The 26860-nt window shown below is 47.4% G+C and overlaps 1 protein-coding gene across 1 annotated transcript in view; it reads left to right on the plus strand.

Moving 5' to 3' along the window:
- The first annotated feature begins 690 nt into the window (after positions 1-690).
- Positions 691-26860, plus strand: part of COLGALT2 (collagen beta(1-O)galactosyltransferase 2) — a 338526-nt gene continuing 312356 nt past the window's right edge. Inside the window, exon 1 of the mRNA XM_069641072.1 lies at positions 691-1135. Coding sequence (XP_069497173.1) covers positions 930-1135 — 206 coding nt within the window. The 5' untranslated portion in view covers positions 691-929. The remainder of the gene's footprint in view (positions 1136-26860) is intronic.

A 26860-nucleotide genomic window follows, 5' to 3' on the forward strand; every position in this document is an offset into this window, starting at 1 on the left:
GTTACATCCTGCCTGCCTCCCCCCCCCGCCTCTCCGCCACCAAGCAGTGTAACCTCGCCCTCACTGCAAAGAATGGGTGTACAAAAGGCATTATTACCCCTTGACTTTCTATGCACTATAAGCCCCTCCAAATAAGCCTTTTTTTTGTTTTTTTGTTTTACACACATGCATAAACAAATATGCATATTTGATTTGGTGCACAAATGCAATTGGACATTCGTTGCAAGGTGTGCGGTGAAGCGGGAGGAATGCCATTTCAAAACAAATGAGGGTAAATTGTTTAACAGTTAACAGATTGCTCTGTTCTCCCCACCCCCACCAACAGTCCAGGCTGGTGGCATAGTTGTGTGTATTGTATCTCTACAAAGCACGTGAAAAAGATTGTATCCCCAGATCCGGGCGCTGTAAATCGGGGTTCTCATAAATGACTGTTGCTCGCTGAACACGTCTGGTGAAGCAAAATGAAAGCCCCTAAAAAAATGAAGGGGGGGGGGGAATTGTAAATTGTCAACATTGTTTTTGTAAATCATGTCTTCGCCCCATCCCACCAAGTCCCGCACTTGACTCGTTCGCTCTCCCACCGCTGCCATCCCCCTAACTCTGCGAGCCCCTGCAGCCCTCCCTCCCCTCCCCCACTTGGCATCGCCCTCCCCGCTACACTCTCCATCCCCACTCGCCCGCCCTCCCCTGACAGGGACTACCTTCTCACCGGTGGCCGGTCTCAGGTTACTCTCCCCCCTGGCATTGGCCCCCACTCCCGCAGCCCCTGTCAGCTCGCTCCCAGCTGCCCCTCGTGCAGAGCCTGCCCCCTCCCTCGGAGGAGGTGGGGGCCTCAGGTTACCGCCCCAGCCCTCCTCCTGCAGAACTTCTCTGCACAGAGTGCGGCTCTCCCGGCCGGCACACACAGGCTCTTGTCCCCCGCACGGACCATGGCCCCCGCCGCCCCTCGGCTCCTGCTGCTCGCCCTGTGCCTGGGGGGCTGCCGGGCCGTGGACTACGGGTTCTTTCCGGAGTCCGAGCCCCAGAGGCCCACCGTGCTGGTCGCCCTGCTGGTCCGGAATTCGGCGCACACTCTCCCCTACCTCCTGGGGGCGCTGGAGCGACAGGAGTACCCCAAGGGGCGCATGGCCATCTGGTGAGGAGAAGGGCCGGGTGCGGGGCTGGCAGGGCTGCAAGGCTCCAGAGCGCCTCGACATTTATTGGGAGTGAGGGGGCGGGAGGGGGGCAGGATGAATTGGGTGGTCGTACTCGCAGGGCGGGAGAGGGGACGCTGCTTGGAGCCGGGGCGCTTCGGCTCCCAACTGGAAAGGAGTTCCTTCCAGAGCCTTCCTGGCTCACCTGTGCACGTGTCTTTAGGTGGGATACGCACATAGGTGCATGCGTGGATACACAGGTGAATGAAGGCATTGATAGATACGCGGATACGTGGCTACGCAGATCCTTGCATAGATTCATGCGCCCCCCACATAGCTGTGATAATACACGTACACACACGTTTGCATGTATGGATGCTTAGCTAGATCTGCAAATGGATAAATGCGTTTTACACATGGACAGAGCCATAGACATACAAGTACATACAGGTTTACTTGCATGGGTCGCTATATACACGCATGTATTCCTACAGTCCGACTCAGATACACATGTTAGACAATAATAAGTTCATACCACCCGTAGTCATGTATTTATTTATATATCTATCTATGCAAGGTCCACACAGTTAATACATACATGAATAGTGGCATGCGCAGTGGCGTCGCTAGGGGGGCCTGTGCCCCCCTTATGCCCCCTACCTAAGACGAGCAGTGACCATGTTCTCCCCCTACTTTTGTCTTTGGCCCCCTCTGTGCCCCTCCTAAATGTGATTCCTGGCGACGCCACCGAGCATGCGTAACATATGGACGCACACCTAGAGACCGGCAGGACCATCTCGCCTGCTCTTACATGCTTCACAATGAGTCCCACCTGATCTCCAGCTCTGTCTTTGTGCAATTACTCTCCTGTGCTGTGACCCCGGGCCTGGGTCTAGCTAACTTCAGGGATGCACCGTTGGCTGCAGAGGATTTTCTGATAGTGTTATGCAAACCCCTTCATTGTGATGATTCACGGGAACGTTCAAAGTGAAATAGAGAGCACGTGATACCAACTCAAAGAAACCCAGACAGTGGCGTGAAAAGGTGACGCGAGCACAGCTCGGAATTCATGAGTGCTCTCTCCTCGTGTCTACAGACGAGCCCATAATGCGCCGCTCAAGTGACTTGTGCCAGGGGGGCCCCGGGCAGAGCCCTGGCAGCCGCACGTGAGAGCCGGGGTGAAAATGTTAGGCTGAGTAGTGTGGGCTCCCCCCCCTGCTCTTGTACCTGAAACTGTCACCTGTGATAATGAAATGATAGTACAGACCATATTCTTGCTTTGTGGAAAAATTGTGGCCGTAGGCCTTTTTATTTTCTACAGAAATAATGCCACACAATAATCATGACAGCCAACATCCTTATCAATCGCTTTTGGGCACCTCGTGTCCAGGGTTATGGATGCCGAGCCTTCCCTTAGGCTAGTTTTCGTTGCCCTGTGGCATCCCTTCCTGGACACGTGCCGCCGCCTACGACCTTTTCTTCTACCATGTACCGATGAAGAGTACTTGGCGCTCTTGATCCTGTTCCTTCTTCTTTTGCCGGGTGGGTTGGGTGGTAAAACGTTTCCTTTTCCCCCTTTCCCAGGTCCGGGGAGCCTACCCGAGTGAGGTGAGCTCCGGACCTGTTTGTGCCTCCTTGGGTTTTACTGGGGTATTTATCCTCCTTGTCCCCTTTGATGTGTTGCTGGGGGCCGGGCTTCTTCCTGCCCCCCCCTGCTGGTTCCTTCACACCTTTTGGTGCGTTCCCCTGGCAGCACCAAGGGTGGGGGTGCCGCTTTGGCTGCCCCTCCCTCTTTGTTTCCCGCCGTTCTTCTCCCCCACCCTGCGCCTAACCCCCCAGGCCCTCCATCGTGTCATACTCTGTATGGCACGGGGCCTGGGGCAATTTACCTCCCCGGAGAGGTGGAGGGTTGCAGGCTTTGCTAGGGCCATCTTTGGCTATAGTACCCTCTAGCAACACGCACGCCGCACAGTCTCGAGCTCGGTTTTTGTTTTGACAGCCTGATGACAAACTCATAGGAGCTCATTTTGCTCGGAAGTGTAATTTGGCGGCGTTGACACTTAAACGTAAGTAGGTCGCCCCTGCCAAATGTTGGTAATTTGCACTACGGGGTGCAAATGTAAAGGGCAAAATGCGGTGTACCTCCTTGTACGCCTCCCTTTGCCCTTCACATTTGATGCACATGATGCCCAACAAGGCTGAAACATGTGCATGGGGTTGCTGTTGGTACTCTTGTTCAGAGGAAAATGGCCTAGCATTTCGGTGCCGGACTGCCCCAGGGCAGGACAAAGACTGATATGCAGGGACATTTCTCCTCTATGAAAGGGACAGTGAGCTAGAGACTTAGAGTCTTTCCAGGGGCCATCCACCCAAGAACAGGTCAATGGGCTGTGTTCCTGCTGGGAGAGGGATTCCCAGAACCCCCATTGTTTTGCATATTAAGTAACTTTGGGTCTCACCCTAATTTACCAGGGGAATCCGGATGTGGACCCCTTGCTCACTGTTCTTAGAGGGGAACAGCTCCACCTCACTGATGATGGCTAAAACACGTGTATGGGGTTGGGGTTGCTGTTGGGAATGTTGTTCTGAGGAGAATTGCCTAGCATTTCAGTGCTGGACTGCTTCTGGGCAGGACAAAGGCTGATATGCAGGGACATTTCTCCTCTATGAAAGGGACAGTGAGCTAGAGACTTAGAGTCTTTCCAGGGGCCATCCACCCAAGAACAGGTGAATGGGCTGTGTTCCTGCTGGGAGAGGGATTCACAGAACCCCCATTGTTTTGCATATTAAGTAACTTTGGGTCTCACCCTAAGTTACCAGGGGAATCCAGACGGGGACCCCTTGCTCACTGTTCTTAGAGAGGCACAGCCCCCCCTCTAACGAAATAACTCAGCATTTCTGCAAACATATCTCACTCAAAAATCTCAACACAAGCATCTCTCGCACAACAACCCGCACGCACTTCACAACACCGCAACAACACATAAGCAACACCAACAGCACACAAGGACTGGCATTGATAAAATGCTCGCACCAAAGCTCAGCACCCGGTGTATACCGAGTTGAAGCTGCCAACAGAACACCACTCCTATCACTATCCTACTCCCGCTTCACCTACTAACCCATCCCACCTTCTCATTTACAGATCCGCCAGAGCGCCTGGGGACCAACTCCGTTGGTGACGGTGCACAGTACAAATACCTTTAACATTTAACATTTGAACTCCACAGTGCAAAGTGAGTAAACGCTGCCTGGCAATGTCAGGCAGCGTTTACTTTTGATTGTGAGCACCGCTTGCCAGACTTTAATGTCAAGCAGGGTTTCACTAATTGTACACACTGCCTGCCATGTGAGCATGGTAGGCAGCGTGTGCAATGAACCTTATGAGTTTCGCCTGCTTTATGCTGGTGCATAAAGTTGGAGGACCCCATAGTAATCGCCAGCATATGCTGGAGCATTTGTATGGCCAGAGGAAAGGTGGCGGCAGAAATGCAAGTTGTGTTCCGCCCCTTCCCACCATGCAAATGACTGAAAATGAGCCATGGCCTGAATGCAAGGTGTTACAGCCTGATTCAAGGCATTTGTGCCTTCCAGTTACGTCCAGAGTTTGTGGAGGGGAACCGTTATGCTTACCAGTAGATCCCCTCTGTGTACTTTTCGTCATTTGGACTGTTAAGTGCAAAAGGGAGGTGTACAGTGGTAGAAGTGCACAGAACAAAGTAGTGGAACTGTGGTCTCGGCAGGGAAGAGCGTAAGCGGAAGCATAGTGCAACATGTGACAAGGTGTTGCGGCCGACGCATTGCAATAGTCCAAGTGACTAGTAACTAGGGCTCTGATTACAGCGTTACACTTGCACAAGGACATGAATGGACAAATCCTCTATATAGAATGGTGAAAATGGTCCTAAAAAGTAGAGGAATGGTAAACAGAAAAAATAAAAGTAGTGGAACACCGCTCCCGACCGTTACCGCTCACTTCGATCACTGGAGGCGTAAAATAGTGCAGAAGGTCTCTGCACCCCACTTTTGCACTTCACAATCAAATTGAGTAAAAACCACTGCCTGACATTGACAATGTATTCCTATGGCATCTGCCTACTTTTTTCTGGTGTAAAAAAGCTGGCTAATGCCATAGGAGCAAAACAAAAGGTGATGGCTGGAAGGTTTTGAATGAATCATAACCACTGGCATTGCTCTGGGCAACCCTCCAAACCATCGTTTTTTAGCCTGCCAAGCCATTACAGAAAGGGGAAAGACCATATGCATATCAGACGTGGTGCCACCCCAAAAAGGGCAGTCCAGCCCGAACTACTATGCCACATCCCTTCTGCACGAGACCACAAGCATCCGCAGACATTGTTCGGCCCCATTGGGTGTCATCAGTGAGGAATAGCTTGGGCCTCTAGGCCCAGCAGGGTCTTTCCCCTTTTGCAATGGCTTGGCAGGCAAAGAAGGATGGTCTGGAGGGTTGCCCGCAGCAATGCCAGAGGTTAAGATTAAATCCAAACCTTCTAGCCATCACCTCTTTTGTTTTGCGGATGCTATAGGAGTTCATGCTGTAATGTTGGCACACAAGCAAGTGGCTTTTGGAGGCACAGTGGAAAAAGAGACAGAAATGTAACCCCCTCTCCAAGCAGGCAGATGTATAGAGAAATGGTGGGCTAGGCTATAAAGTGATGTTTAGGCCCAGTGAGATGTTTAGATTGTTTGCACGTGGCAGTAGGTCGCGTTAGCGCTAGTGATAGCCTAAAGTTTCACCACCCTTTACAGCATCACCATTACAGCACTACCTCCATTTTTTATTTATTTTTCCGTTTCCCTCATTATAAGTGTGGTAAAGGGACAATAGGGGACCACGCTGCTCCTGCACTTAACCTTTCTAATGCAAAGGAGGGTCAAACCTGACCCCTTAATGCATTACACAGAAGCTGGAGAGCCCCCTTTCCCAACCCCTTCCTAATTCTCGATCGAAGAAATGGCTTTTGACTGTAATGTAATACAATGTAATCTAAAGTGTCTGATTTATTTATTGAATTCATTTAATGTTTTATCGTTTAAAAAAAAAACTTTTCACATATAAACATCCTAGAATATATATATATATATATATATATTCAACAGTTAAAATGTTTAAAACCAGCAATAATCACAGTAAATGATCCATAATGAATGTAAATGTACGCAAACATATAGGTCCATACACACAAGCTAAGCACTATCAACAATTACAACGCAGAGAATTTAAAAATCTAATAACCGCAAAACTGAAAGAAATTTCATTCAAATTTTTAAATAAATTTCCAAAATTCCAGTAACATTAAACAATCCACATTCCACACACATTTACAAAACCGTTGCTTACGAGTTTGGGACAGTGGTGGACATTCAATTAATAAGTGCCTCAATGTTTTGACGGAATTGTTACAGTGGCGGCAGGTTCTCTCATCCTTCAACTCACCCGCACGCAAACTTAAGTCGGATATACATTTTCGTTTACATCTTAAAATTGATTTCCTAAAATCACATGATGTTTGCTTAATCAAATAAGGCGTGGCAGTGTGAAAAGCTTTCACATCCCATATAAAATGCTCAAACACACAATATGCCATCAATAGTTTCCTGTTCGTGATGCAATCTGCCTGAAAGCATTTATTTTTTGTTGTACCACCGGGGCCTAAAAAACAGCCCCTCCTCTGATGAGCCAATCCCTCTTAACAGCGTGTCAGAGCGTGAATGCCATAGGAGTAACTCCTTTGCAGTTTTGCATAGTAATTCCTCCTGAAGCCCAACAAACATACTCCCAGAAGGAGGTGACAAGATTTTCCCATGCAATCGTAGCCGCCTCCAACTAGAACGCGCCTGGAGCGACAGCAGACCCAATTCAAGCCTTATAGCCGCTAAAGGGATACATTGTGGAGAGGCAAACATTTTCCTCCAAACACGGATTTTGAGTTTTGACCAGTTAAAATGTATCGCTAAAAATTCTGCCCTGTCCATTAATTTAGTGTCCCGTTTTTGATGATACAACCGGAGAGCCAGAATAAGTGAAAACATGCCAAATGTTTTATGAAATTGGCAAATCTGTACCGCAGCCGCCAGAAAATCGGCCGAAATACCGCCTGTTTTAACATCACCACTGAGGCTGTAAGAGCCGTGGTGTTCTGCTGCTTGCCGAGGCAGCTTACATCAGACTACGCTTTCTCCCTTTAATGGTATCGGGGTTGAGTCCCCGGGAAGCGCCCCAGGCGCACAGGGACCCGTACCCCACCCGCTCGAGTCTGCAATGAGGTTACCCTGGCGGTGGCCTGTCTTCGGAGGTTGTGACTGAGAAGGTTGCTTGGGAGTTGCGTACCTGCCTCCTCGCAAGCCATGCACGTGGCCTTCAGACCGATACACATACCGTGAGTGACATAAGTGTACCGATTTCGGGGGCGGCTGTCACATGTTTTCGGTCAATACAATGGAAAAAATGCAGTTTTTTTTCCAGACGTGGAATAGGCTGCTGGCAGACACGCTGAGCATTTGCTCAAAGACCTGCACATCTGGCAGATGTGCAGCAGTGTGCCGTCTGAAACACATTCAGTTTACATTTCTGAAGTCTGGCTGGTGCCCCCTTCCCCCACCATCCCTCCATGTTGAACACACACACCACCCCCTCAAAGAAACGTTCTATTTTTTTTAGTAAAGAGCCCCCCTAAAGTCATCAATATCTTTTTTTAGCTGTCCATGTGCCGTGTCTCGTGCACGTGGACCACGTGTTTACCTTTAAGCTTTGTGACCGTGATCCCCTTGTGACGGCCTAACAGGAGGAAGTAGATCACTTCGGGCGCAGCCTTCTTTGGCCGGTTTGTGGCAATGTTTCTTTTGTGTATTTGTTGCTTGTCTTTGTCCCCTCCTACCTGTTAACGTGCTCTGCCCCCCCTCGTGCCTGCGTGCCTCTTGTTGTACCTGTGTGCATGTCCAGGGAAGTAGGAGACGCACAAAATCTGACGGGGGGAGGAGACAGGGGACACCCTGGGGACCTTGCTACAGCCACAAACCACAGAGTAAAATGAACTGTCAATTTATTTGTAGTGAGTGACGATCACGCACACTTGTTCAAAAACCAAATTTCTTTTGCGCGCTCTGTACGCATGTTAAATTCTGTTGCTATTGTTTGTATGTCAACGAGATCCATTACATCTTTGTGTGTATTGCCACACAAACATGATTGAGTCTAATGTGTAATGTGGATACTGGCGAGGTGCTCAAGACAGACACCCAGCTCATCTGTGCAATTGCAGGTGCAAGCAATGCAAAAGACAGAACAGTGAGAGTTTTAACATGATAATACCCACAGCAGAAACACCGGTGTTTCGAGTGCCAAAGGTTGATCACGTTTGCAACAGCGGCATGTTTTTAATCAGAGCACATGTGAATTGCACATGGGATAAAGTATATTGCAGTCAGGGTCGGACTGGGACAAGAAATAGGCCCGGTCACCCAAAAAAAAGTGGCCCACCCCTTGCCTCAAAAAAGTGGACCACCCCTCGCCTCGCGACCCTTGACCTCTGATGACATTACCGGAAGTGATGTCATTTGACCCCACCCCAAAGTGACATCCCGGGAAGTGATGAAACACGACCTTTCACCCCTTGACAAAACAGGAAGTGGCATCAAATAGCATTGTTCCTAAATACACTAAATCACTGTAAATCCAAGCAGACGTCCAAGGCCAAATGATAATATCTTCTTGTATAGCACTTACCCTTAAGCTCTTTTTTATAGAACACATATACATACAATATCACCCAACCTGTGTTGGTACTCATTTATTGACCTAAGAAGGATGAAAAGCTTTTTAAAAAAAAAAAGATTTTTTTTAAAAAAAACAATATTTTTTTTCAATTTTGTTTTCTTCCAACCAGCCCAGGCATGGCCAGAAACCGGCCCCCACTCCCCAGGGACGATTTCGGCCCGGCCACGGGGCCAATCCAACCCTGATTGTAGTCACCGACCAAGGAGAGCCATGACCACATACAGGAACGAAGCTGAAGCTCGAATCAAGGTCAAGAAACATACACTATACTATACTTTTGTGTGTCATAGCAGAGTAACGACTGCTTAAAATGCACGGTCACCCCACTATCTGCTTTAATATTTGAAAGCAAATTCAAATGGTGGCAGAGAGAGCCAGAGCACATTGGGGATGAGGGGGCAGATCTGTCCTGCCTTGTTTAGTCCAGTCTGCATGAACACCCAAAACTGTGAGAGGTAATATAGGAAGACAAAGGGAGCGCCTCCACAGGAATGCAGGGTAATCCACAGAGAGTAAATGTTACACAGCATGAGAACCTACCTATGTAGCCCCCAGAGGCGACTTCCCCACATCTAGGCACTCGGGTGAAACTGTGCTTGTGAAAGAGGCTACAATGAGAGCACCCGAATGTGCTTCATGTCATTACAGGAAATAGGAGCATGTAATTAATGAACTATTGCTCTTTCAGCAGAGGTGACAAACCCAGCACATGCTGAACCCCAAAATCAGAGGAATGCCAGCGTTCTAAGGATTGGCTTAGTCTGGACTGGATGTAGGTAGCATTGCGAGGGCACTCCTAGAATCTTCCATTCAGGCAAGGAATGGTTTAGTGCCACTGTCAGGCATTTATCCACGGAGCAATTCCTTACTACTGTCGAGAAAGTGTGACATAGCCTGGGAAAGCTTACATGCTACAGTGAAACATTGCCCTGCGTAGCGCGGTAAGCTTCGGATTAAGGGTGGCTGCTCTGCCAGGTTGCAGAACACACGTGCCTCTGTTCACTTTCCCCATTTAAGATATTTAAAAAGTGGTCCTAGCCCTAAAATGTATTCTTTTCAACATCCCTCCAGCTAGAACTTCCCTTCCACCAATGTACCTTGATTACAAAGCTAGGTAACCTCCAATTGTCTCCCAAATGTTCCCCATTGGCGAGTCCCATTGTTGACCATTAATGGTTAGAACAAGAGACATGGGCGGTTCTGAGCCTTCAAAGCCTGGACATTTTCTAGGCCCCCTTTATGCATGCACATCAGTTAGGGGCTGGCGGCAGCCTTTTGACAGGTGGTGCACGTGCACACAAAGAATGTAAGGGGTGCAAACCAGTGCGCTGCTGTGAGATTGCCAGCCTCTCTGCCTTGGCAGTTTCACAGGTGCTGAAAAGACACACAGAGCACCTCTCAAGCCAGTGGCCAGTGCTAAGCTGTTCAGTAATAATCGGAGTACCACACCTCCCCTAATGCCCACACTGTGCTGCAGTAACCCTATTGCGTTTTAAGGTAGCTGCAGGGTGGCCAGGTCACCGTGACCCGGTCCCTGATGTGGCATGGGGCCAGTGTCAGTTACGGTACGAGTACGACTGTTCGCCTTTCAGGCAGCCGACCCGACCCATCACCCCACCCATAAGCAGAGGCGCGTGAGAACAAGAGGCTGGATAGAAGAAAACTGGGACAGAGAAAGCCGGGAGACACATACGCAAATGTGGAAGAAAGAAAAAGCAGTTTCTATATTTTTAAAGGTGGAGTCAAATTAAACACTTGTCCACCTATCAAATCAACAACCACTGACCTCTGCCCACACCCGAATCCCTGCTACAGGCATACCCCTGCCCACACCAGAACCCCTGCTGCAGGGCTAACTCTGTCCACACCAGAATCCTGCTGCAGGGCTACCTCCGCCCACACCAGACAGCCCAGCAAGTGAGACTGCAACCATTTGAATTTAGCTGGTCGCTGCTGCAAAAGCAAATATGATGTGACTGTCCCTGCCCAGCCTGAGATTCAAAATGCAGCATCGCTGCTTCAGTCAGCCTGCTTGCTCATGCTCCGTGCTCGCTTCGACGGCAGTAGTCAGCAGCACTGTGACTGGACGGGGGCATGTGCAGTTTGTTTCTCGCCCGGGCAGTGTCTGGAGTCCTATGCGCAGGCGCGTGGCTCGGGCCGTGGCACGCCACGAGCAGAACATTTGTCTTTGCATGCAAGTGAAGTTGCAAACAACTGCCCCGCCAGGGCTGTCACAAGGTGTGGTAAAGCCCGGGGGAAAAATTGGGTGAGGCCCCCTTACCATTTTTTGCACTGGTCCAGCGGCAGCACCACCGCAAACAGGAGACGCGAGAAATCTCCCCTTAAGTTTATGTGGAGGAACCCAAAAATGGGTAATTATTACAACTGCAAATCAACTACAGCAAAGTTAGATCTCTGTACTGAAGAAAGGTTTATGCCAGACTAACTTTTGTATCATATGCATAAAGATATATAGGATGGTATGATGGCATGTGGTGCATCATGCCAGCATTAAGGAGCATCCTTCACCTGTGTGCACATTAAAACACACAACATAAACAGTGACAGATAGATGATGTAAAGTGAGGGCTGGTGAATTTCTGAACTGAAGAGGCTTAAATGTTTGCATCAATTATTAATCGACAAAGCTCAGGGAGGTAGACCAAACCAAAGAAGGGGAATTTGAGGGGTGTCTCACCACCAAGAAAATGTTTGAAACATTGTGTTACAATTATGCATTTTACGGCACTTTCTTTGCAAAATTGCCTAGAAATCCTTACAGTTTGCAATTGGTTTTGTACGGAAGAAAATGAAAAAAAAACAATAGGTACAAGTCACCAACCATGCACAGGAACATTTTCCAATACATGTCATCCCGTTTTTCCACACAACATATGCTAATATAAAAATATATTCGTGCTGGTTGTTCCCATGTATGTCCATTCAGGCTGCACCAATATATGCCATTATTACCATATAAAAATTCCCAGCCAGTAAAAGAAAGTATGTTCAGGCTGACTATGCACCATAAATGTTATTACTGACTAGACCAACCTATATTCAATGTGGTTCAGTTTAGCTAAGTAGTATATTTGCTTTACCCTTGATGCATGGTCCTGTAAATCAAGGGCAGAGCAAAACAAGCATTGGTAATGCTAACAGTTTGGGCGTTTGTGTAGGAATGGGAAAGGCACTGCTGTATTGGTATTCACTGCCCGTTGATGGTAGCAGGTGCAAACTGGTTTGAGTACCTGAGCATCTAATAGCAGTGCCTGGTAAATGCCTAATACTTATGCACAAGCCAAAACTGTTGGCTTTGCCAATGCTTGTTTTTAACAGGACTTCAGTGAAAGACACGTGGTGCTTTAACATTAAGTGGCTGAAGACAGACCTGGTCAAGACATTTGTATTACAGCAGTAGCGTGTTTACAACTTCAATTAGTCATTACCTCTCAGAAGACTTGTTTGAGAAACCACTCGCAGACACTTTGAGGGCAAAGTTTGATGATAAGGCTTGAATGAAGTTAGCTCAAAGAATTCCAATGAGAAGGTGTTTTGGGTGGGAGTAGGCAAGAACTGGGTGGGAATTGCCATAGGGATTAGCATGGCCAAGGGAAGTTTTCTGCACTGTGGAGCCCAGTGTGGGGGCAGGCTGGCTTCCCCCACCGCTGGACACATTATGGCATTTCACAAAGGATCTGTTCCTCTGAGAGGTCAGCAGGGTTGGGATAGACTCTGCCAGTCTCACAGCAGGCTCTGATTAACCACTGACAGACTCTGAAACAGCCCTATAAGTCTTTCAGAGGTATTGGGCTGTCAATATATGTATTCTTAGTCCAGTGCATGTTTGATTGTTCTCAGAGTGTATCACAGGGTGAGATGTCTGGGAGGTTTGAAGTAGGCACATTTGACATTTTCAGATTTGCTGCAAAGGTGGAAGGCTATAGCTAATTTCAATATCTGTCTTCTTAATGCAATATGTGGATTCTTCCCTCTGTTTCAGAGTGGTAGGAGGCACCCCTTATTAGTTTTGGTTATTAGGTGGTGCCTAAGCACCACCTATGAGCTAAAACTATTACACTGGATTACATATAGGAGAGATATAGATAATCAGGAGAAGCACACAGCTTGTGGGTGTAGTTTGTTTATTGACTCACCCATTGACTACCACATGCTAATAATTCCTATCGCCATACCAACCCACTCCCTACATCTTCCCAACCAAAACATATCCTCATGAGAACTCTTTGAGCAATCTCTATCAAACAGTAACACCAAACTTTGTTCAATAGAGGGCCTTACAGTGTTATTTCTAAGCAGTCTTCTGAGAGTTATTGGCTCAACTCCCCACCTATCCTGAGACTGGGGGATCTGCTCCCTCCTTTTTGCTCCCCTGTTTGCTTGCATATCCATTGCTGCCAAACAGTCTAACCTCCCCTACCCCCATTCTTCGCTCCCCGGTCTGTTGAATCTCTGCTTTCCTCAATGTGTACTTTCTCCTAAGACTTGTAAAGCGCTTTGTTGCTTGCCAAAGCACGGTCTGTGCTCAATAAATACCCTAATAATAATAATAGAAATACAAATAATAATTGTAGCTGTAATTGTGCTACTGGTGTAATGGAACGTGTCTTAACCAAGTGTGCCTTCAGCCACTTGATTTATAAGTAGTGTGTGTCCTTGCATCTCTTCCTTGCACTGAAGTCATGAAAAACAAGCATTCTCAAGCACAACAGTTTTGGATGGATTGTGTATAGGTATCATAGGCGTTTGCTTAGCACTGGTATCATTTGCCCAGGTGTTCACACCATTTTGCAGCCGTTGTATCATGGTCAAGTATCACCATTCAGGCAGTGCATGCCAAATACCTATCCCATGGCTACACAAAAGCCAAATCTGTTGGCTTTATCAATGCTCATTTGTAGTGGTTTGATGCAGTACATATCACTCTTCCGTGTTATTGTGGGTTCATGCAGAGCATCTCATTTTTCCATGTTATAATGCATTTGAAGATGGAAAGTTTATATTTTACCCATTTCAAGTGTGCTTTATAAGAGGAGAGAAGCGCCTTAAACCTGATATGGTTTGGAAGGTTGGCAAGAGTACATCCCACCCTGTTAGAGTTTTGGAAGTTCGGCAACACTCATTCTGAGTGTGGTGTGGAAGGCCAGCAGCAGGTATGTTTTTTCTGGTTCTTTAGCTTAATAGGAGACGCTGTTCCTTCTGAAAATGATGTTCCGTAATCGATTGGTAAAATCTATGCCATCCTGCGGGTCTAACTCCCACAACGCGCGCGTGTGTACGTGTGTATGTGTCACCTCAGTCACAGTATACAAGCTCTCAGAGTCTTTGGCCCTCATTCCGAGGTTGGTGCTACTCATGGCGCTGTTAGCGCCATGACTAGCACCAATACCAGTACCACCACCGACTTGGTGGTATGGGGATTTACCGGTCTATTCCGACCTTTGCGGGACCGGTAAGTCCATATTTGAAAGCCATTCCCATTTGAGCCCCTATAGGGCTCAATGTGAAGGGGAAGGCGTCAATAACGGTACCACAAATTGCAGTACCGTTATTGACCCCGGTATCCCTTTGCGGGTCCCATCCATAATGCCTGGTAAAACCAGGCGTTAAGGGAGGGACCCGCAAAGGGACCTCTGAATAGGGCACAAAGGGATTACCGGCACCGGTGTCATTACTGGTGCCCGGTATCCCTTTGCACCCAGGTCGTAATGACCCCGTTTGACTTGCTACCGCCCTAGTTATCAGGGATATAAAGCAGTCAAGCCAAAAGATTGTCCAATAGCGGCTAAGGTCGCTCAGCATTGCCAGGGCTCCATGAGACCACGTTCTCTGGGCCCCTATAGGCATGGAATGACGGTCTGTCGTTGAATGTGCTGTGAGGCACCCCGCCCCCAAGTGCGAGACCTGGGCCAGTTTGCCCTTCCTGCACCCCCCTCATGATGGGCCTGTGCAAAAAGACTTTGCATTGCAAAAATACACTTTGCACAGTTCCACGAATCAGGGTTTGTGTCGGCAGTGCAAAGTCACTTTTCAGCAGTGCAAAGCCGCTTAGAATCCTTACGGCCCGATTCATAGACATTTTTGCACGGTTCAATTTCCCTCCAAAAAGTAGCACCTCATAATAAAATTGCAGTTCAGTTAATTACATATCTATTAACAATCATCATCAAAAACATATTGCCTTTAACACGTGCATATCCTAAATAAACCCTACAAACACCCGCATCTAAATTTTAAATACCCTAAAGAGTGGAGGGATTTATACAGTTTGGCTCACTGCCATAACAGTAAGCTTATCAGAACTAGCATTTTTCATTTTTTTCTAATGGCTTATGCAAAGTCGTTAGCAGGACTCAGTATTACGTTTTCTCATTGCAGGTCAAAACTATCGCAAGTTAAAGTGTCCATAATTAGTTTCTGTGACTGCCCTTGGGTTTGCGTGCCTCCTAGAAACTCTCATGCCACCGCCGCAGCGCAGTGTTGTTGGACTCAACACTTGGCAATGTTCGTGTGCATTCAGGTTGTGGGAAATGAAGTACTTAGCACCAGTGTCTGCGGCGCCCCCTGACTCGCCGCTGCACCACAATGTTACTTGTGGTGTGTCTGTTCACTGTTTGCGCCCCACTGCAGCTCTGCGCCTGCATTCAAGCCTAGCTCCAGTACAAAAAGGCTGTTGTAAAATTGCTTATTTTGTATACAGACATAGTCCATGTCAGGAGAGCTGTTCTTTAAAACCCGCCCTGGATTGTGGGAGAGATACGGGTAATGAATGTATTCCAGAGCGCCGGTGCCGAGCTGCAGAAGGCCTGTTTTCTTGTTTTTCTTTCCCGAAGTCCATGGTTGGCAGTTCGGTGATGTCATTGCACCTTGTGGTGTCATTGCTCCTGGTGGTATCATTGCCCCTGGTGGTGTCATTGCCCCTGGTGGTGTCATTGCCCCTGATGGTGTCATTGCTCCTGGTGATGTCACTGCCCCTGGTGGTGTCCTTGCCCCTGGTGATGTCATTGCCCCTGGTGATGTCACTGCCCCTGGTGATGTCACTGCCCCTGGTGATGTCACTGCCCCTGGTGATGTCACTGCTTCTGGTGATGTCTTTGCACCTGGTGATGTCATTCCTCCTGGTGGTGTCATTGCTCCTGGTGGCGTCCTTGCCCCTGGTGATGTCACTGCCCCTGGTGATGTCACTGCCCCTGGTGATGTCACTGCCCCTGGTGATGTCACTGCACCTGGTGATGTCATTCCTCCTGGTGGTGTCATTGCTCCTGGTGGTGTCATTGCTCCTGGTGGCGTCCTTGCCTCTGGTGATGTCACTGCCCCTGGTGATGTCACTGCTTCTGGTGATGTCACTGCTTCTGGTGATGTCTTTGCACCCGGTGTTGTCATTCCTCCTGGTGATGTCATTGCTCCTGGTGGTGTCATTGCTCCTGGTGGTGTCATTGCTCCTGGTGATGTCACTGCCCCAGGTGATGTCACTGCCCCTGGTGATGTCACTGCTCCTGATGATGTCACTGCTTCTGATGATGTCACTGCTTCTGGTGATGTCTTTGCACCTGGTGGTGTCCTTGCCCCTGGTGGTGTCCTTGCCCCTGGTGATGTCATTGCTCCTGGTGATGTCACTGCCCCTGGTGATGTCACTGCCCCTGGTGATGTCTTTGCACCTGGTGATGTCATTGCTCCTGGTGGTGTCATTGCTCCTGGTGGCGTCCTTGCTCCTGGTGGCGTCCTTGATCCTGGTGATGTCACTGCCCCTGGTGATGTCACTGCCCCTGGTGATGTCACTGCACCAGATGATGTCACTGCTTCTGGTGATGTCTTTGCACCTGGTGATGTCTTTGCACCTGGTGATGGCATTGCTACTGGTGGAGTCCTTGCCCCTGGTGGTGTCCTTGCCCCTGGTGGTGTCATTGCTCCTGGTGGTGTGTTTGCCTCTCGAGGGGGGTGAGTTTTTCGGTCAGGTCTGAAAGGCACTTATGCCACCCGGGCCCTGTAAGGGATGCAGGCTGATTTTGAGATGATGAGTGCATGCCCCATAATGCCCTTTCTTCATTAATGCCCTTTTTTCTCTGCATACCTGGAGTCCTGTATTTGCTCAAATACACGACTGTTTCGATGTTCACAAGCATGGCGCATGTTTAAAATCATCTCAAGTTCCTGAAAGTAATATATTGTTTGCAGAAAGTCCTAATGCTTTCTTTATTATCCAAAGCTGTGTGAGGTGTTTTAGGCGTTGCTGCGCATTTTATGTGGAAGGAAGTGGTGCAATGGTATCTCTTTTTGGGGCCACCGGGTCAGAATGGTTTTCTGGGCAGCTTGTGGTTCCCCCAGGAGGCTGCCCGCGCAAAGCAAAACTTGGGGTGCATGGAGCAGGCTTGCAGAATATGGTGTTAGTGAGGGGCCAGCACGAGTAGTGGTCTCAAGTTGTCTCGTGCAAGTCCTGTATCTTCAGGGCATGGTTACTTATCTGCTTATGTCTTTTTCTTTGCATTCTGGTACTTGTGGTTTTGCTTTCGACATTGTAAATGTAGGCGTAGGAGGCCTAAAATGCGAAGGAAAAGCCGGACTAGATGTGCTTCTCCCAGCGGACACAGGAGTCTGCGGAACGCTGCTGTAGCAGCGGAGACTGGAAGATTACTAGGGCTTTTTAGTTTTGTGTGTTGTAGACGCTCTTTTTGGCGCCGCCATCTTTGCTTTACAATGAAATACAATGTACAAGTTATCAACTTTGTGAAAAGTCTGCTGAATAAGGAGCGTTTCATTGTTCAAGCGAAGTTTTACGCTTACTACCCACAGACTCTTGAATGTCCTTCCGACCCCGCCCCCCCCCCCTGCCTCTCGCCTTTCTCTGCTCACCACCCCCAGCCAGGCTGGATCTCCATGCGCAACCGCGCGCGTGTCAAATTCCATCTTCTGGTCTTTACATGTATTCACGAACTTCTTTCCCAGTTACCCTCGCCTGGCTGGATCTATCCCACGCTACTCTCCATGCGGTCTCAGATCCCAAGTCTCTCCCAACCCTACTGGCCCTGCACTGCCTCCTGCTTCCGCATTTCTGCCCCCACCTCTGGAACTCCCCGCCCCAAAGAGGGTGAAGAACATCTCCAAAACCGCCCTGAAGATGTAGATCCTCTTTGTTGGGGCAAACCCGCACACCTGGCGTGTCATCTCTCTCCCACGACTGGATGCCCTCCCTGTTCCTTCATATGGTCATTCTTGTTTATATTGCAAGGGCCTGATTCATGGAACCTTTAGCGCGGTGCAAAGTGGCTTTGCACTGCCAACAAACCCCCTGATTTACAGAGAGGTGTAAAGTGTATTTTTTCAGTGCAAAGTGACTTTGCACCATTTTTGCACCAGTGCATAGTCCCACTTTGCACTGTAAAAATAAAACTTTGCACCGCTCTGTGAATAACGGTGTTTGTTGCGGCAAAAATACACTTTGCACCGCTCTGTGAATCATGGTGTTTGTTGCAGTGCAAAGTCACTTTGCACCAGCGCAAAGTCACTTTGCACCAGCGCAAAGCCACTTTGCACTGTGCTAAAAGTTCCATGAATCGGGCCCCAAGTCTCACAATGTATCCTTGAAACCCTCCCTCTGTATTTGTTTGTTTGTTTATTTATTTCTAATGCGCACCAAACCCAGGGGTAACAGGGCGCAGCAGTAACAGAATGCAAGGCTTACATGGTTACAAGTATGGTCACAGTAAAACATATATAGTTACAAGTAAGGTCACAATAAGACATATATACAAATATACAGGTTAATAAGCACAGAAACAAGGCACCCTAGCTGAGGATAATGCAACGACCCAACCTAGTACTCAGTGGATTTGAGCATGTTGCTGTAATTCCTTCTAAAGTGTAGGTACGGTTGCATTGAACCCAATGTAATGTTGCAATGCTCTCCCACACCAGCAATGTGTCATCCATTATACATTTGAAAGTTTTCTAAAGCACCCAGCAATGGCATTGCTACTGTTACCGCATAACCTTTTGTTTTTGTTCAGAGCACTTCACCGTATTTAATGAATATAGATACAGATGCTAAATTATGTATCAAATGAGGAAAATGGATTCGAATATTTCCTCTCGGGAAACAGGTTAGGAGTTCTCTGGGTAACCTGGGCAGCATGACCCTGCAGGGTTATTGATTTTTCCTCCAGCAGCCAATGCTTTCCAACTGCCCTTTTGCACACGGGTCGGTAATGGGGGGCACGTGTAGTCCACAACAGTGCAAACTGGAGGTAAGAGGCAGAGCAGCAGCACTGGTGCTGAGGCCAAGCAGAGTTGCCCGAAGGTGTCCTGCTGTGAGGGAGAGCAGGGGAAAGGACAGCGAGAGAGAGTGTGACACATGACACTGAGGCACGGCTGAGGGTTCCGCGATGGAGGCCATGCATGAGAAGGAGAGACCAGGGATCAAGTGAAAGCGTTGAAGTCCAAATCCCATAGGTCACATTGGGAGCAAGAGGAGAAACGCTGCATGCTGGAACTTGAGGTTCCAAGAGTGCATTAACAAAATCAACACGAGAAGCTACTGCGCATGCTGGCACTTGAGGTCAGAGTTCCCAGAGCGCATTAACAAATTGAACACGAGGAGAAACTCTGCAAGCTGGAACTTGAGGTCAGAGTTCCAAGAGCGCATTTGGAACCTAAGCACAAGGAGCTACTGCGCATGCTGAAACTTGAGGTCAGGGTTCCACAAACGCATGAACAAACTGATCATGAGGAGAAACGCTGCATGCTGGAACTTGAGGTCAAGGTTCCAAGAGCGCATTAACAAACTGAACACGAAGAGAAACGCTGCATGCTGGAACAGCGTTCCAATAGCACATTAAGAAACTGAACACGAGAAGCTACTGCGCATGCTGGAACTTGAGGTCAAGGTTCCAAGAGCACATTAACAAATGGAACGCAAGGAGAAACGCTGTAAGTTGGAACTTGAGGTCAGAGCTCCAAGAGTCCATTAAGAAACTGAACACGAGAAGCTACTGCGCATGCTGAAACCTGAGGTCAGAGTTCCAAGAGAGCACTAAGAAACTGAACACAGCTGGAACTTTAGGTCAGAGTTCTGAGAGGACAGTTGGAACCTGTGAACAAGGATAAATGTTCTATGGTGGAACTTGTAGTCAGAGTTTCTAAAAGACAGACACACACACACACATCAGCCACCCCTCCCCAGTGAGAAAACACCAAAAAATGTGTAAAAGCGGTCAGGGGACTATTAGCAGCCTCCCGGTGTACAGGCAAGAGGAACTGGGCCCTGGAACTTCCTTGCACCAAGAACGCAACACCCAGCCATAGAGCAAAGTTCAACTGTCTTTATTACGCATTCGAGTGACAGGGATTGCAGCATGAACAAATACCATTCTCCACGCACAGTGTCTAGGCGGTTGTCAGCTGGTTTTGTTCACTAGTGACATGACATAAAATGCAGTTACATCCCAAAATACCTAACGTGAACTGGGATAGGTTAGTGAGGTGAGCTATATCAACTTTTCTATAGGTGTCAGGGCACACATTGGGTAACCATATCTGGTGGCTTCTCCTGAGACCATGTCCATAAGTATGAAATACAAAGTTACAGGTTAGCGAAAGATGGTTGTCCAGTGCAAAGTTGTATAAACTCATCGGAGTAGGTGAATAGGGATTGGACAGAGAAGGTCTTCTCAGCCTTGGAGTCTTGGACAGGTACCAAGCCAAGTGCAATACTCAAGTTAGTGGGAACCACTCCGAAGGTGCTGCGTGTTCCCAGTAAGTTGCTTTCCCCAATCTCCTATGCCGTGAAACAGAACATTTATTGTTTAACCTGTGCTACATTTGTATCTCCCTGTATTCAGTCCGGTGGGAACAGCAATCTCTATCTAGCTCAAATGAATAGCCCACCATGTTCAGGGTGTAAGGATCACGTGTGTAAGGACCATGAAATGGCTCTCTTCTGTTTGTCATTATGAGGATTGTGTGCCTTGGTTTCTTGCAGGTGCCCTAATATTTCTTCTTATCTGGGAACGTTCCTTCCCCTGTGTCCTTGGCTATTGGTGTGTGGTAACTGTGCTGGGAGCCTGCTCTGTCAGCTTCCTCTGGATCAGTCTATCAGCCTTCTCTGTGCCTCAAAGCCTCTCCCATTCACTCCAATGTACCTATCTCGTCCATCTTTATTTGCATGGCTGTCCCTGTTAGCTGCATTGAGCTTCAGCAAGCTGCCCATATGTATTCATATGTGTCTTGCGGTTTTCTGCTTAGCGAAAGGTATGTGTGTGGGTCTTCTAACTATGTGGGTCATAAGCATTTGCTTGGTGTCTATCAGCAATAGACTCGAATGTCTGCGTAGCTTCATGCAGGAATGCATATGTGCTTCATGTCTAACGCATCTATGCCATAATGTCAGTCATGACATCATCGGTTCTATGTGGCTGCAGTCAGTCGACTTGCTTAATAGAACGCAGGCTTGTCTCTTCTGTGACGTCATCAGGATATGGTCTGAATTGCTGTCTGAGTGAATAGCATCTCTCGCACCTGCAGTACCTCATTGATGAAGGGGAGGAGGGGGTCACGAGCGATGTACATCACTCATTTCTCTGTTAACGGGCTGAGAGCAGGATAGGTGCAACAAGGGCAATGTTTAGGTCCCTCGCTTCAAAGTGATGAATGGAAAGCTATGAATTAATCATAACCATGGGCATGACTTTGGGCCTCATCCATTTTATTGTTTTACTCCAGTGCACACCATTATAGAAGGTGGCCAGACATGTGTAAGTCAGCTTTGGTCCTGCTACCAATGAGAGACGTCCAGTCTGAGCTGCTAGGCTGCATCCCCTTTGCACAGGAAGACAAGCAACACCAAGCATGTTTCAGCTTGGGTTGTAGTCATCAGGTTGTTCCTGATCCCTGGACGCAGATGTTAGGGCACGAGAAAGAAGGGTTCAACTAGTAGGGCTCTCTATCCAGGAGGGGAGACTGTTTGTAGATTAGGAGGAGTGCTGAGTGCGATGCATGCAGAGGGTGGAACAAGTTACCCTTCCCATCACCAACAAGAATCATTGCCACCCTCAAACACCACTCAAGCACCACTCTATGCGATCATTTTCAGAAATGGTCCCAACCACAAGAATGTCAATCAATAAGAATGGAGGTCGGAGCCACAGATAAGGAGACATGTGAAGTAGGTCTAATGATAACCAGACATGCCCTGTGTCTTTGCTACAAGTCCCAGAATGCAGATGAGTTACCAACCAACAATCAATATGTGTTTTTTTCCGTGATTTCCAAACCTTCATAATATGTTTTACAGCTACCACCAAGGCCCTATTTATCCAATCAGAAGCACCACAAATCCTCAGACTTCTACTTTCATTTGAGAGGAAAATCACAGATTCAAAAGTTTGAGGAAATGAATCACCCAACACTATATCTACTCGATCCAGAAGATCCTTCCAAAAAGCAAGCACTCTTTCACACTCCCACAACATATGTAAATAAGTTCCTCTTAAATGAGTACACCCCCAACACAAATCTGAATCTATTAAACCCCTCGCCATCATCCTCACTGGAGTCCAATAAACTGAATATTGTGAAAGTTGGGAATCCTTCAATGATTTATTTGGGTAAAGTGTAAGTTCATCGATTTGGCTAATAACAGGGTTAGGGTGGAAGTGGGTGTTGTTGTCTTTGGGTGTGTGTATCTTTATTATATGTTTTGGATTTAGGGTGGGAATTCTGGATGAGGTTTCTTTGCTATGTAGTTCATATCTTGTATTTTATGAATTGTTGGAATATTGTTACTTTTGTGATTCTCACTATTGTAGTTATTGTTATATATGAGTTATAATTAAATAAAGATGATAAAAAAAATAATAAAAAAAAAGTCCCAGAATGCAAAGAGAAAACAGGACTGATGAGCATCTCCGGAATGACTTGGCGCATGCTAACATGTATAGTTATCTTCATTAGTCCATGACATGCTAATCTTTTACAAACCATTGTGACCTGGTACTTTTGTCCAGTTGGTCCAAATTAAGAGAATCAAAGCTACAAATCCCAAAATGAATTAAGGTGTTAAAACTCCAAACCCAGAGGTCCAAAAAAGCATGTATGCATGCAGGTTTCCTGTCAACCTACAGCCCTCATTACGAGTTTGCCGCTATCCCTCTGGTAGTACCGGCAGGATGTCGGCAAACTGCAGTTACCGTCTCTGCTGCCGATAACCCAGTGTTACCAGGCTATTATGAGCAGCGTAGAGTTGGTAAGTGCCCATTCCATAGGACTCCATGGGATGGGATTGCCGGAATAACCAGCACTGGTAGCACAGGTGCCGGTGATTCTGGCATTTATTTGTCAGCAGGGGCCAGTAGATCACTCCCCCACTGGCAAATGTGTACTTCCCCGGTCCAGAATAAATACCGGTGCTGGAATTACCTGCATTTTTTCTAGCAATTATTCCGGATCGGGGAAGTCGGAAGGACCCCCGTAGTCTTCCTACTCAGAAGGATTGCATTTGAGGAAAGAGCAAAACACGAACCTGCCACTAGATTCTGAAGATCGATCCGGGTGCAGAACATAAACTATAATTGCAAAGGATGTCAGTATAGCTGCAGCAGCACAACGACAGAGTTAGAAATAGGCATTGCAAAAGCCATCGCCGCGCGCGGCCCCACACATTGCATGAGGCATTCGGCCAGTCGCACTGTATGGCTTCATCCAGGAGCCGTTTACATTATGGCACATGCCGTTTTGTGTTTCCCATTATACGACCAGGACTAAAAATAGTGCGGTGTTGGGTGCCAAGTAGTGTTTGTCTATAAAGTCAGGGCGTTTCTATGTGAAAATGTCGCCAGGGAAAGGTCACCAGCAAGACCTTTATTGTTCCTGATCCATAAAAAGCCTTCCCCAACATATTCTAGGACTGGTGTTATTTTCTAGTTTAAACTTCATTCTAGAATATTTAGGGGGGTGCCTGATTTCCTTCAGGATGCAAATTTGGTTATATGTCGCCTCCTGGCGATGCTTTCCTTGGCGACAATATCGCTGGATACGTCAAGGCTGGCTGAATTCACCACAGATGACTTGGCGCCACTTAGCAGGCGTGCAAGTGCCAACCACTGTAACCTTTAGCGGCTCAAGGCTGCTGACCTGAACAGCCAAAAGTGGTGTTTTCTAGAGAGGAAATAATTAAAGTTGAATGTATTTCAGCAAACCACTCGAGATGGGCATGCCTGTAACAGCATTGGAGAATTTGGGCTTTAGCCTCTTCCAAAGTCGAGGGCCAGTGGTCACCGGCCTTTACTCCTTTCTGGAGTGGTCATATGGAGGGCGAAGGTGCCACTGATTAACGCCACTGACCTAACACAGTAATTTAAGAGGGCCAGATAAATACATCAAAAAATATATTTTTTATGAGCAAAGCAATTTAGCGCATTTCAAATGAGAAACTATTTGTAGCAGAGGGCGGCAGGCACAGCAGTAGGTGAGGCATTAATCACTGCATTGGACCACCTTTACTTATGCCCAGTATGCTTAATGCGCGTGAATGGTTAGGTGGTTGGAACTGTGCTGGACATATTTCTAGCTAAAAGCCCGAACACAGCTCCTGACTACTACCACATTTGCACATGTGCCAATTACCACAACTCACAAAATAAAACTCCTTTTTTAAATGGTCAAGTCTATATTCCTGATGGGTGTTACTTTGCCGCATCAAAAGAGAGTTTCCATTTTGTGCGAAAATCACATTTTCTTAACTACATGCTAAATCATTCCTATAGAGCCGTCAACACCACGTCAAACTTGGAGGTTTTACTTCTGATCCCATCACTATGGGATGTGGAGTACCAAGGGGGTCCTCATTTTCGGCTCTCCTTTTTAACCTATATCTCCAACCATTGCTGGAGATCTTGAGGCGTCATGGGATGAGTTATCAATCCTGTGCTGGCGACACCCAGATCTTCATCGAAATTGGGAACTTTGAGGAAACCTTTTCCGGGTTCAGTCATTGCCTGCAAGAGATCAGCAAGTGGATGTCCATCAGCCAGCTGCAATTGAATACACCTAAAACCGAGTTTATACTGTTTGGGCCCAAACATCTACTTGCAGCCTTTAAAGAACAGCCAGTCCCTAACATTCATTCTGGGGATAAGGCTAAGCTTTGCCTCTAAGGTAAAGAACTTGGGCTGTACCTGGCAGGACAACCTGAGCTGTGAGGGCCAGGTTGTGCCAAGGAACAGGCAGTCTTTTACTTGCTGAGACTACTCCGACAGGTCCTGCCAAACATTCCAGAAGAAGATCATGCAATGGTGGTGGGGGCCCTGACCAATGCCCACCTGGACTACTGTAATAGTCTGTTGATGGGCATCACTGCAAAACAACTGTAAAGGCTCCAAAAGGCCGAGATCGCGGCAGTCGCATTGGTCTGTGGACTGAGTAAATCGGCCCATGTATCTCCCTCCCGCCGAGCATTGCACTGGTTAGCTGTGGAGGAGCGCAGTAAGTATAAAGTGGCATGTCTTATATTCAAATGCCTAAATGGACGTGCTCCGGATTACTTGAGGGATAAGATCTGCCGTTACCAACCCGCAAGGTGCCTACGATCCCAAGATCAACTACCTTTGAGCATCCCCCATCTGTCTTTGTATCAAGGGGGGACAGAAAATTTGCTGTCTTCGGCCCCAGGCTCTGGAATAGTATCCCCAGAGAGATTAGGGCTCTAGACACACTCTTATCAATTTCACAGGGCACTAAAAACATTTCTGTTTAGATAGGTTGTCTACAGTCATGCCTGTGACATGAACTCTGTTTCAGGTTTGATGTTGGCTACAGTCTGTCTGTTCAATCTTTTCTTTATAATTCCAGCTGTGCCACTATAAGATTCGGTCTGTTATGAACACGATACAAATATTCAAATCAAATTTAAATCAAATCATAATAAGCTACATGTCTGTACCAAAGTAGGTCTATGGGCAGGGGACCTTATTTTAATCCTGAAAGTACAGCGATGAAACGCCAGGGTTTTACAGGCTCACCTTTGAATGCTGACTTGTAGCCTTGCATTCCTGGTGGGGCAAATGAAGCTGCCATCATCATCTTCTTGCATACAATCGTCCTATTTTCAAGTTGGTTGATTATGAGATTTGTGTTCTTAGCAAGCTTCTATATAAAGCCGTTTAGTTTGGCAGCTCTTTAAAACCAAAACGTGACACATATTTTAAACAAGCACTAAGAAGGTTTGTGGTCAAGTGCTCAAATTGCTGAATAGGCCCAGTCCCCAGCTTCTCCACACACACTGGGTGTCTCTAGAAGGGAAGCAGTGCAGAGTGGACCCTAATCGAATACAAACTCTCCCGTGTTTAATGAACTATATTGTTGCATCATGTAGTATAATAATAGTGACACATCTTATACTGCACAATACAACGTTTTTTGTCTCTACTTAATAATAGCAAACTTGAAAACTAGGAACCCCTCCTGAGTGAAAATTGAAATAAACAAGATATCACTATTCAGTCAAACCTTTGCTTTAGATGTATCTATGTTCACAAATAAACACACATTTTGACAATAACGCCATAGCAGGGAGTCATAGCCCATTTTTCTGATGTCCCTTTATCTGATTCCACTTCTGGTAACATGCCCCTTCCCTTGATGTCCTTCAGTAGCACCGACTAATATCCCTTCCAGTGATGTCAGCGTGTATACAAATGATAGCCCGCAGAGGGCCTCGCATATCCGAGGACCAGCCGTAGCAAAATATCCTGGTGGTTTGCCCCTGTGTTTAGCTGCCTAGCGCCTTGGGTCTCCCCTTCCTGTCTAACAAAGGCGCTGAGAATTCAGGAAGGGCCTGAAACCTCTGTGGACTTAGTGCCACACGAGGGTCAGGGGGGAACTCTGCTCGTTGCAAAATGATTGGTTGGGCGCATTGACC

This window comes from Ambystoma mexicanum, chromosome 1q (genome assembly GCF_040938575.1).
Source record: "Ambystoma mexicanum isolate Mex_15411 chromosome 1q, UKY_AmexF1_1, whole genome shotgun sequence".
Lineage (NCBI taxonomy): Eukaryota > Metazoa > Chordata > Amphibia > Caudata > Ambystomatidae > Ambystoma > Ambystoma mexicanum.